The sequence below is a fragment of the Heteronotia binoei genome, chromosome 15 (assembly GCF_032191835.1).
Source record: "Heteronotia binoei isolate CCM8104 ecotype False Entrance Well chromosome 15, APGP_CSIRO_Hbin_v1, whole genome shotgun sequence".
Taxonomy (NCBI): domain Eukaryota; kingdom Metazoa; phylum Chordata; class Lepidosauria; order Squamata; family Gekkonidae; genus Heteronotia; species Heteronotia binoei.
The window spans coordinates 21,700,613-21,712,334 of NC_083237.1; the positions used below are offsets into that span (position 1 = coordinate 21,700,613).

Consider the following 11,722-nt stretch of genomic DNA (forward strand, 5'->3'; position numbering starts at 1 on the left):
AGTGAACTGGGAGGACAGAGCTCATGGCACAGCAACCAAGAAGGTCAGAGCACCTGCTCCGGCTGCAATGCCACTGAGGATGTTCTCCGCAGCTGAGAACGAAACGTCTGGAAGGAAAACTTTCTCCAGTAGAAAACGGCAGTTGACCCCGAAAGATTCTACAAACCCTAATGATGTTACCAGCCCTGAAAACCTGAAATCTTTGAGAACTCGTGTAGTTTGGCCCCCAGTTTTGAGCAACGAGCAACCCATACCTCTCCGTCCTGTCAAATCCACGGCAGAGTTTCCTCCTCGTGTGTAGATACCTGCTCTGCTGGGTGCAGGATTCTGACTGTGTGATCCTTGCCGGTTCAAGAATGCCAATTAATTCCTCCCGTGGGCGGGACGACCTGCAACACAGATTAATTTTTTTTAAAGCAACTTGGAGCAGAATCTCCTTTGTCACGAGGCTTTACTCAAGCACTTTGTGTTTTGAAACCTTTGATCCTGCCTTCTGGGAGGGACTTGCCAGATTTTTTTTTTACAATGAATACCAATTGCCCTTTCCTTCCGAGGAGCGGCTGTCGCTGGGAAGGAGCGATCGGGAAAGTCAAAGGGAGGAAAGGTAAAACAGAAAAACAACAGCCCCATGCAAGGCCCTCGGTCTGAGGCTGCAAGTTTCAGGCTGTTTTCCAAATCGACGCCCCCGGGCTGAGAGGGAGCCTAGGATCTTTTCTCCCTCGACCCCGAAGAGAAGCTAAAACCGGCATGCGGAAGCCCGCGCCTGCCTGCACTCTTGAGTGAGAAGGAACCCGTCCACTTTCTTAACACTTGCAAGGTCCGGGTAAAGTTAGAGAGTCCAGTGGCTCCTTTAAGACCAACAAAGTGTTATTCAAGGTATGAGCTTTCGTGTGCACGGCACGCACATCTCAGATACGCAAGGTCCGGGTAAATAATTTTAAAAGCACATTATGCGGTGGAAAAAAGGCCAGCAAGGCATTGCATCCAGCCAGGCAAGACTGCCTCCCTAGCGAGAGAGCATGTGACTCACCAGACTGCCCTTTCGCATTTCCCGCGGCAAAAACATCTTGGAAATCTTATTGTAATAAGTGAAGCGTCTCCTTTGTTTCTGCAGGAGCTCTGCCTCTGTGTATTAAACTGCATAGGAGCTATCAACAGTCTCAGCTATAGCCCTCATAAAGCTATTGTCACTGTAAAAACTGGAGTGCGGTGGCACACCGGCCATATAAAGACCAGCAAAATTTATGCCTGTGGAAGTTTTCATGAATTAGAGCTCGCTTCCTCTCATGCACTGAAGTATAAATTCGTCAGGCCGAATTTCTAGACATAATAGAAAAGGGGGGGGGGGGTGTCCCCCATGTTTCAAGCCTGTGGGTACTTTCGGAGTTCCCTGAAAATGTGGTGGGTACAACCCTAAAATGGCTGCCAAGTTGCTAAGAAGCTGTAGAGCAGGGGTGGCCAACGGTAGCTCTCCAGATGTTTGCCTACAACTCCCATCAGCCCCAGCCAGCATGGCCAATGGCTGGGGCTGATGGGAGTTGTAGGCAAAAAAAAAACCATCTGAGAGCTACCATTGGCCACCCCTGCTGTAGAGGACCACAAAATGGCTGCCAAAGAAGGCGGAACCAGCTACAGAAATGTCAGGGGGTGAGGTAGGTCTAAGTAATCCTTCAACATTTCAGTTAGAAGTTCTGTTTAACAGAGCCCTTTTTTCTTGATGGTGACTCCTTCCTGTGGAACACAGTGTTGCCAACTCTGGCTTAGGAAATCCTGAATACTTGGGGAGAGAAGGGAGGGGATTCTATAGACTCTGGTCGCCTGAAGCTGCTATTTTATGCAGGGAAACTGATCTTTGTCATCTGGGGATAAGTTGTAGTTCTGGGAGAAGTCTGGTCCCCACGATTTGCTAGATGAGATGTGTAGAGCAATTTGTCTGGCAAGATTAGAAAAAATGCTGTTCTCCAAATGCTGTTCTCCAGAATCTGACTAAGGCTTGGCTGGTTTTGTTGGCATATATGTGCTTATACAACAACTGAACTTTGAAGGTTTGTGGTGTTCTTGGCCAGATTTTTAGTTCTCTTTTCATTGTTTTGTTGTGGCGGGTTCATTACTCATCCATTTTTTTCCCCCTCACAGCTGTTTTGTTCTCCTTACTTCTCCATTCTCCTGCTGTAAGCAATGCCCAGAGAACAAGGGAAAGATCTCAAGCCAGAAGGACGCCCAGAGCTGGGTGAAGTGGACGGGATTCTCCTGCCAAAGACTACCTGCGATGAATGGATCCGGATCCAGAGCTTCCAAGCAAAACCAGATGATTTGCTCATTTGCACCTACCCTAAAGCAGGTAATAGGGTTGAAGCTGCAACCAGTTGGAGGTATTTGAAGAAGAGGAAGAAGAAGATATTGGATTTGTATGCTGCCCTATACTCTGCATCAGAGTCTCAGAGTGGTCACAATCTCCTTTTCCTTCCCCCCCCTCCACAAAAGACACCTTGTGAGGTGAGTGGGGCTGAGAGAGCTCTTATAGCAGCTGCCCTTTCAAGGACAACTCCCAAGAGAGCTATGGCTGACCCAAGGCCATTCCAGCAGGTGCAAGTGGAGGAGTGGGGAATCAAACCCTGTTCTCCCAGATAAGAGTATGTTGACTCATGTTTGTGCAACAGATCTCTCTAGGCTGCATTCTTTGTATGATCCCTTTTAATGTTATGGTTATTGGGGGGGGGCAGTTATGGCATGTAATAGTGTTCATTCTTTTACTCAGAAATTATAAGGCTGAGAATCTTTTTTCGGTATTTTTCTATTTGTGTGTGTGTGTGTGTGTGCACGCACACCTGGAAGTCATGGTGATTTCTGGTGATTAACCCTTACTGGAGGTGTGGAGGATATTCAGAGGGGTAGCTGAATAAAGCCTGCCCTGTCCTTCTTACTGCCATCCAAGCAGGTCTGCCGTCCGAATATCTGCCAGAGTTGATCCTGCTTAGCTTTTGAGATCTGACTAAATTGGGCTTGCCTGAGTTATCCATGTCAGAACAAGGCTGAGAGTCTTATTACATTGTCTTGAAATCAAGTTTCTAGTCCCTCTGAGTTGCCAAGATAAGCACAAAGCCCAGTGAGCCATTCCTGAAGAAATTTCAGAGTCAAAGAGAGAGGCTGGGTAGGATTTGCAGGGCTAAGGGGATAGCAGCTTCAAAGGTGACCCTGTCTGCCTTTTATGACTCATGTGCTGGCAAGTCACAGCTGGCTTATGGCAACCCTAGCAAGGGGCCTTCAGGGCAAGTGAGAAGCAGAGACAGAGGTGGTTTGCCATTGCCTTCCTCTGCAGTCTTCCTTGGAGGTCTCCCATTCAAGTACAAACCAAGGCTGACCTGCCTAGCTTCCAAGATCTGATGAGATCAGGTATACCACGCTACCTTCCCTGCTTTATGGCTCATAGAAAATCTTAAAATTATCCAAAATAAGCTCCTCTTTATTCAACGTGCGTAATGTGTTCAGGATGCAGAATTCAGCTCTTCTTGGTGCAGCACTTGGATCACTTAAAGATGCACAGTATTGATTCCCCCCCTTCTCTTTCTCCGATAAAAGGTACTACATGGATACAAGAGATAGTGGACATGATCCAACAGGAGGGTGACCTGGAGAAATGTCAGCGGGCCCCCTTGCATCACCGACACCCATTCATCGAGTGGGCACGGCCACCACAACCCTCAGGTGAGATTGTTAGCGTTTCTGAGTCTTACCTACCCTGGCTTTCCTCAAGGAAACCAGGCTGTTGTGTAGAAGCTAGGAAATGATTTCTGCAGCATTTCAAAACTTCAGTCCCCAGGCTTCCCTGAGGTAGAAAACAGGTCAGTTAATCCCGATTTAAAATTGACTCCTTTTCACAATCGCCCTCTGAAATGAGGGAGGATGATCTGCTGTCCCACAGCACTTGCGTCACCTCAGTTCCTTCTTTCTTTGGGCAGGCGTGGAGCAGGCAAACGTGATGCCCTCTCCAAGGATTCTGAAGACCCATCTTCCCGTGCAGCTCCTCCCACGATCCTTTTGGGAGCAAAAGTGCAAGGTACGGATGTGGAAAGGGGCCTAGTTGGCTTTGAGGCAACAGCTTGCCACATGGAGAACTCCTTGTCCGGAGACTGGGCTATGTGGTAGAGCAAGTCATGATTCTGATTGTGCAAATGTGGTGTATATTGCCCAGCCTTATTTCTTGTGTGGAGACCCTGAGTGAGTGGATGCCTGCCTTAAGTGCATGTACCTTCTGGTGAGCATGAGCCACCAATTCTTGGTGCAGAGATCTCTGTATCAAGAACTGCTCCAAGCCTGTTTCTCACAGCTTTTCTGAGGGCGCATGATCCTGGTACATGGCTAAAGCTAAGCTAGTTTGTCAGGGCCATCCTAGACAGAGTCACACTCTTCCAAGTATACTGATGTCAGCGAGCTTAGAAAGGTGTATCTGTGTTAGGGTGACCATAATGTCTGAAGGCCAGCCAGGGACACTGGGGGGGGGGGGGGTGCGCGCGCAGCGCGCGTGCCGCCGGAAACAGGAAGTGACGTCACTTCCGGTGACGTCACTTCCGGTGATGTCATGCCACCACCGGAAACAGGAAGTGGCATCACTTCCTGTGACATCATTTCCCCCGCGTCACCTGCCGGAAACAGGAAGTGACTTCACAGCACTTCCTGTGACGTCCCCAAAAATCCCCCAAATATCACCGCCGGAAACAATTTTGTTCTCAAATCCTGTATATACTTCATCAGTATATGGGATAAGGCACTTTCTCAACTGTGCTGCATAATGCAGCCTATTTATTTTGTCCTGTTGGCTCTGTTGGCTCTATCTGCGCCACCTTCATCACTTTCGGGGTGTGGATCCCCCAGTGGGGTGGTCTCCCGACTCCCTCCGCCGACTGTTTCTGATAGCCCTGCGCCCCCTCTTTCATTTGATATGTGTCCCGTGCGGGTGCCACCCTCCCGCCGGGAGATGCCGCAAAATGAGCCCCCTTGAGGCTTATGGCGGCAGGGCTCGGGGGAAGCGAGCTAGACTGCTGTTCTTTTGAGGGGTTATAGAGTGTTTCGAGCCCGTCCCTGTGGCATCGGTCCCATCGTTGTGGGACCAAGGGGGCCGGCGCAGCGGCACGCCGAAGCAGCCTGTCACTAATAACACCGGTCAAGATGCAGGACAGGAACCTGGAAGTGACCGACAGGCTGCTTCAGCGTGCCGCTGCGCCGGCCCCCTGGGCCCCACAATGATGGGACCGATGCCACAGGGACGGGCTCGAAACACTCTATAACCCCTCAAAAGAACAGCAGTCTAGCTCGCTTCCCCCGAGCCCTGCCGCCATAAGCCTCAAGGGGGCTCATTTTGCGGCATCTCCCGGCGGGAGGGTGGCACCCGCACGGGACACATATCAAATGAAAGAGGGGGCGCAGGGCTATCAGAAACAGCCGGCGGAGGGAGTCGGGAGACCACTCCACTGGGGGATCCACACCCCGAAAGTGATGAAGGTGGCGCAGATAGAGCCAACAGAGCCAACAGGACAAAATAAATAGGCTGCATTATGCAGCACAGTTGAGAAAGTGCCTTATCCCATATACTGATGAAGTAAATACAGGATCTGAGAACAAAATTGCACTAGAAGACACAAACGCAAAGCTCCCTTACACTGAATCAGTGCTTGGGTCCACCAAAGTCAGTATTGTCACATAAGAGAAGCCCTGTTGGATCAGGCCAGTGGCCCCTCCAGTCCAACACTCTGCGTCACATAATAACATAAGAGAAGCCCTGTTGGATCAGGCCAGTGGCCCATCCAGTCCAACACTCTGCATCACATAACAACATAAGAGAAGCCCTGTTGGATCAGGCCAGTGGCCCATCCAGTCCAACACTCTGCATCACATAACAACATAAGAGAAGCCCTGTTGGATCAGGCCAGTGGCCCATCCAGTCCAACACTCTGCGTCACATAACAACATAAGAGAAGCCCTGTTGGATCAGGCCAGTGGCCCATCCAGTCCAACACTCTGCATCACATAACAACATAAGAGAAGCCCTGTTGGATCAGGCCAGTGGCCCATCCAGTCCAACACTCTGCGTCACATAAGAACATAAGAGAAGCCCTGTTGGATCAGGCCAGTGGCCCATCCAGTCCAACACTCTGCATCACATAAGAACATAAGAGAAGCCCTGTTGGATCAGGCCAGTGGCCCATCCAGTCCAACACTCTGCGTCACATAAGAACATAAGAGAAGCCCTGTTGGATCAGGCCAGTGGCCCATCCAGTCCAGCACTCTGCATCACATAACAACATAAGGAGGGAGGGAGGGAAGGAAGGAAGGAAGGGAGAAAGGGAGGAAGGGAAGAAAGGAAGAAGGGAGGGAGGGAAGGAAGGAAGGAAGGAAGGAAGGAAGGAAGGAAGGAAGGAAGGGGGAGGGAGGGAGGGAGGGAAGGAAGGAAGGAAGGGGGAGGGAGGGAAGGAAGGAAGGAAGGAAGGGGGGAGGGAGGGAAGGAAGGAAGGAAGGAAGAAAGGAAGGGAGGAGGGAGGGAAGGAAGGAAGGCAAGGGAGGGAGGGAAGGAAGGAAGAAAGGGAGGGAGGAGGGAGGGAAGGAAGGAAGGGAAGGGAGTGAGGGAAGGAAGGAAGAAAGGAAGAAAGGGAGGAGGGAGGGAGGGAAGGAAGGAAGGAAGGGAAGGGAGTGAGGGAAGGAAGGAAGGAAGGAAGAAAGGAAGGAAGGGAGGAGGGAGGGAAGAAAGGAAGGCCGCCCCCCGCCCCCCCCCCGCTTACGGCCCCCTTACCTTAATCCAGGGCGGCGGATCCAGCGGCGGCGGCGGCGGGGAGTCCTCCGGCGGCGGCCTCGCGGCGAGGGAGGGAGGGAGCTGCCGGGGCTGGCCTCTGGAGGCCTCCAGGGACCAGCGCCGGGCCTCTCCGATACCGGCGCTGGCCTCTGGAGGCCTCCAGGGACCAGCGCCGGCTGCTCCGCGGCTTCCCCGCGGCCTCCGCTGGTCCCTGGAGGCCCTCCAGAGACTCTGGAGGGCCTCCAGGGACCAGCGGAGGCCGCGGGGAAGCCTTCGCTGGCCGGCGCTGGTCCCCGAAGGCCTTCCAGAGGCTCTGGAAGGCCTTCCGGGACCAGCGCCGGGTGCCCCGCGGCTTCCCCGCGGCCTCCGCTGGTCCCTGGAGGCCCTCCAGAGACTCTGGAGGGCCTCCAGGGACCAGCGGAGGCCGCGGGGAAGCCTTCGCTGGCCGGCGCTGGTCCCCGAAGGCCTTCCAGAGGCTCTGGAAGGCCTTCCGGGACCAGCGCCGGGTGCCCCGCGGCCTCCCCGCGGCCTCCGCTGGTCCCTGGAGGCCCTCCAGAGACTCTGGAGGGCCTCCAGGGACCAGCGGAGGCCGCGGGGAAGCCTTCGCTGGCCGGCGCTGGTCCCGGAAGGCCTTCCAGAGCCTCTGGAAGGCCTTCCGAGACCAGCGCCGGGTGCCCCGCGGCTTCCCCGCGGCCTCCGCTGGTCCCTGGAGGCCCTCCAGAGACTCTGGAGGGCCTCCAGGGACCAGCGGAGGCCGCGGGGAAGCCTTCGCTGGCCGGCGCTGGTCCCGGAAGGCCTTCCAGAGGCTCTGGAAGGCCTTCCGGGACCAGCGCCGGGTGCCCCGCGGCTTCCCCGCGGCCTCCGCTGGTCCCTGGAGGCCCTCCAGAGACTCTGGAGGGCCTCCAGGGACCAGCGGAGGCCGCGGGGAAGCCTTCGCTGGCCGGCGCTGGTCCCCGAAGGCCTTCCAGAGGCTCTGGAAGGCCTTCCGGGACCAGCGCCGGGTGCCCCGCGGCTTCCCCGCGGCCTCCGCTGGTCCCTGGAGGCCCTCCAGAGACTCTGGAGGGCCTCCAGGGACCAGCGGAGGCCGCGGGGAAGCCTTCGCTGGCCGGCGCTGGTCCCCGAAGGCCTTCCAGAGGCTCTGGAAGGCCTTCTGGGACCAGCGCCGGGTGCCCCGCGGCCTCTCCGCGGCCTCCGTTGGTCGCTGGAGGCCCTCCAGAGTCTCTGGAGGGCTTCCAGCGACCAGCGGAGGCCACGGAGAGGCCTCCACCACTGCCGCCGGGCCCCGCGCGCGGGCGGGGAAGGCGGGGAGTGAGGGTGGGAGCGTCCCTGCGCGTGCGCAGGGGCCCTGCGCAGGCGCAGGGACGCTCCCTCCCTCACTCCCCGCCTTCCCCGCCCGCGCCCGCGGCCCACCGGCTCCTGGGCTGCCTAAACCGGGACCTTTAATGGTCCCGGTATAGGCAGCCCGGGATCCGGGATTGGGTGGCCAGATCCGGGAATGTCCCGGGAGACCGGGACGGTCTGGCCACCCTAACTGTGTTTAGGATTGCACTGGCCATCTGGCTGCAGTTTGGATGTGAGGTGGTCTCCAAACAAGCCCTCTGAGCTTCCTAGAGACAAAAGTTGGATATAAATTAGTCAAATACACATTTTAAGTTACTAGAGTGGCAGACTAGGGTTTGGAAGACCCAAGTTCAAGTCCCCACTCTGCCTTGGAAGTTTGCCAGGGGACCTTGGCCTAGTCACGCTATTTCAGCCTAGCTTACGTCAAAGGGTTGAGTGACAAGGATGAAAAGGCGGAAGGGTGAATGAGGTTGCAGACTGCTTTGGGTCTCCTTGGGAAGGAAAGCAGAGAACAGATACCTGGATAAATTCAACGCTTGTTCTGTTTCTCTGGCTTCCTCAGTTCCTGTATGTGGCAAGGAATGCCAAGGACTGCATGGTGTCCTATTTCCACTTCCAAAGGATGAGCAAGGTGATCCCTGATCCTGGAACCTGGCCGGAATATTTTGAGACTTTCATGGCAGGCAAAGGTAATCGAACCAAGTCACAGCATTTTTTTTAAAAAGTTAATGTTATCTATAATGGCTTAATACAGAAAATCTGTATAATGCAATACCTCCATATAGACTCCTTTCAATAACTGGGCTCCATAGCTCCCTTTAAAAGTGGTGCTGATGTGTAACTTACAGCCTTGTGTTTACAATGTGGAGTGTCTGATCGTATTCTTTTAAAAACGAAATGTCCTAGTCCCCCAAGGTTGTGGAAAACAGGTCAGAATGTGGAAAGAATGCATGTGGGGCTAAAAGGTTCAAAGAGTAAGGAGAGATCACTGAGAATAGAGTTGCCCTATGATCAGTGGACTGCAATCCCATGAAGAGTTACTCACCTCTCCATTCACTAAAGTTAGTAGTTTTAGACTGGCTTAGCTCTGCATAGGATTGCGCTGTAAATGGGCTCCCCTAGGCAGTCCCTTTTGCACTCTACATTTGCACCCAAAGCTCCACAACCCAGAGAGTCTTGTGTACCTTTTTCACACGAGAAGACCCCTCCTTTTCAGGGAAACATGCAGATTAAATGTTATAAATATATAATTTGCCTCATTTATTCCTACTGTAGATTTTTGAGACTAAAATTAGATACGCCTAAATCTCATTGAAAATGGGCGGGAGAGGTGGTTGTTAGTTGTGACTGTATTTTGTCCATTGGGTTCAGTAGCTCACAAGTAAATGTGACTTGATAGGTCCTCCGGGTTTGGCGCTCTTCCTGACAGTGTTGGGATTTTTTTTTAACATTTAAATTTTTTATTGAAAACACCATCACAATTAAACATAATATAAGACAGCCTGTTATAAACATTAGTGTGAAACTGAGTCATAAAAACAAAACTGATAAATCAGTGACATTTCTTAGAGAAACAAGTGCAAGGGGTGGTTCAAAAGGCTGGTTCAAAAGGCTTTTGAGAGCGCCACCTGCTGGAGTACTGGGCTTTGTGCACCTCCCCACCCGCTTGCATTCTGTATCTTCCAGTGGGCTGGGGGCCATGGTATGATCATGTGAAAGGCTGGTGGAAGGCAAAGGAGAGTCACCGTATGCTTTTCCTCTTCTATGAAGACATCAAGAAGGTGAGAAGTCCTAGAAGGAGCTTGCAAGATGCAAGAGGCGCTGGAATACCGTATCTTGCCCGTTCTGTGTTCCTCTTTCAAATGTGGAGGGTGTTAGGTGAGGGTCAGGGATAGACTCTCCTTTAATCTTAAAAGGATGAGCATACCAGGTCCTCATGAATCTCCCAGAAGCCTCTTCCCTTCCCCATCAGCCTCTGCTTCCCTGCAACACAAAAGCTAAGAACACGTTGCTGAAATTGCAGACTACCTTGGCTAATTTGTCCTCAAGGGGTACCCCCCTCTGGCTAAGCGTCCTGAATTCCTGCCCTGAAAAAGGAAAGCAAAAAAGGATTCACTGTCATGTGTGTTCCCAACAGTGGGGTGTTCCACTCTACAACCAGGTGACAGCCAAGGGAGGGAAGAGACAGCTGTCTCACACCTCTGTTTGATCTGTTGCACCCAGAATCAACTGCAGTTCAGAACCTAATGGCTGCCATGAATCCCAGCCTTGGGAACCCCTTGTTCATGAAAGATGCTGGTGATCAATATGTCAAGGGTGCTGCACTGCCTGTCTCCATTCCTGCCCTTCGGCCTCTTCCTCTCCTTGGCTTGTCCCTCAGTTCTGCAAACTTTTGCCTGCCTCCACAATCCCTGTTTCTTGACTTAATGTTCTCAGACCAGATCCTGCTTTACGTCCTCTTTACATTGGGGGGGAGGGGGGCTCAGAGGGAGAGGAACAAACAACCCAGCTGCAAGAACAAAAAGTGGTGTAAATTGGTTTGTATCACTTCAGTTGCTCCTATGCCCAAGTTCTCCATTCAGGGAAGGTTTATCAATTTATATAAAAAAAAAACTGTACTGGGATGCCAGACCTTTCTGAGCTTCAGTGCCAGGCCTCTGGGCCCTGCTAGGTGAGATCTTTAGGCACAGACTTCCCTGTCTTGTGTCTTCTGTTTCATGCTCTCCATTTCTCCAGAACCCAAAGCGTGAAATCCAGAGAGTGATGCAATTTATAGGGAAGCAGCTAGATGAGGCAACCGTAGACAAGATTGTCCACCACACTTCATTTGATGTCATGAAAGACAACCCAATGATTAACCGGGCCGGCGTACCCCTCTCGGTCATGGACCAGTCTATTTCTCGCTTCATGCGGAAAGGTAAAAACACCTCTTGTTTATGGGGAAATTCAGCCATGCCCAGTCTGGCAGCTGGCCGTTCACTTCAACCCATGCATTATATCCTCTTCACCTCCCCAAGATGCCATGAAATCGGAATAATCAATGGTGAGTCGGCCTTTTCTCTATATTTGGATGATATAGGACCACCCCAATACCAGAATATTTACCTGCATAATCTCCCATTTGTGAATTCCCCAAAACACCTATTGCAACATTATTTTGTAAATGAAAAAAGAAGCTCGTTAACTTTGCCCCAACTATCTGGAACAGCTGTTTCTGGGGCTAAATAGAGAAAATCCCCCCCAAATTCTTTCCTTCTCCATTTTTTTAGTGGGGTTTTCTGTATGTCTTATAGGAACCGTTGGTGACTGGAAGAACCACTTCACCGTGGCTCAGAATGAGCGATTTGATGAAGACTACCGGAAGAAGATGGCTGACACCACTCTGACTTTTGCAATGGAGTTCTGAGGGTCCAAAATACCACTGCTGGAAGCCCTTTAAGGGGATCTCCTTTGTGGGCAGGGATTCTTCTCATCCAGCAGCCTCAGTTGCTTCGCTCATTCCAGCTGTTGACATGAATCCAGGCATATCTATCATGACCAATCAGAAGTCTTTATCATGTCAAATAATAATGAAACAAATTGATCATTTTGGAAGTC

At 52.2% G+C, this 11,722-nt stretch overlaps 1 protein-coding gene across 4 annotated transcripts; it reads left to right on the plus strand.

Annotated features, from left to right (window-relative positions):
* Positions 1-444: 444 nt before the first annotated feature.
* On the plus strand, positions 445-11,722 carry LOC132584769 (sulfotransferase 1C2-like). 4 transcript variants are annotated; one of them, XM_060256684.1, is made up of 8 exons: positions 445-876; positions 2,137-2,341; positions 3,580-3,705; positions 3,960-4,057; positions 8,688-8,814; positions 9,812-9,906; positions 10,862-11,042; positions 11,419-11,722. In XM_060256684.1, the coding sequence occupies exons 2-8, from the start codon at positions 2,179-2,181 to the stop codon at positions 11,529-11,531; spliced, it is 903 nt and encodes a 300-aa protein (XP_060112667.1). In that variant the 5' UTR covers positions 445-876; positions 2,137-2,178; the 3' UTR covers positions 11,532-11,722. The 4 variants fall into 4 exon arrangements, with proteins under 4 accessions (XP_060112667.1, XP_060112666.1, XP_060112669.1 ...); XM_060256683.1 differs by having other exon boundaries at positions 445-604; XM_060256686.1 differs by lacking the exon at positions 445-876 and adding an exon at positions 1,578-1,652.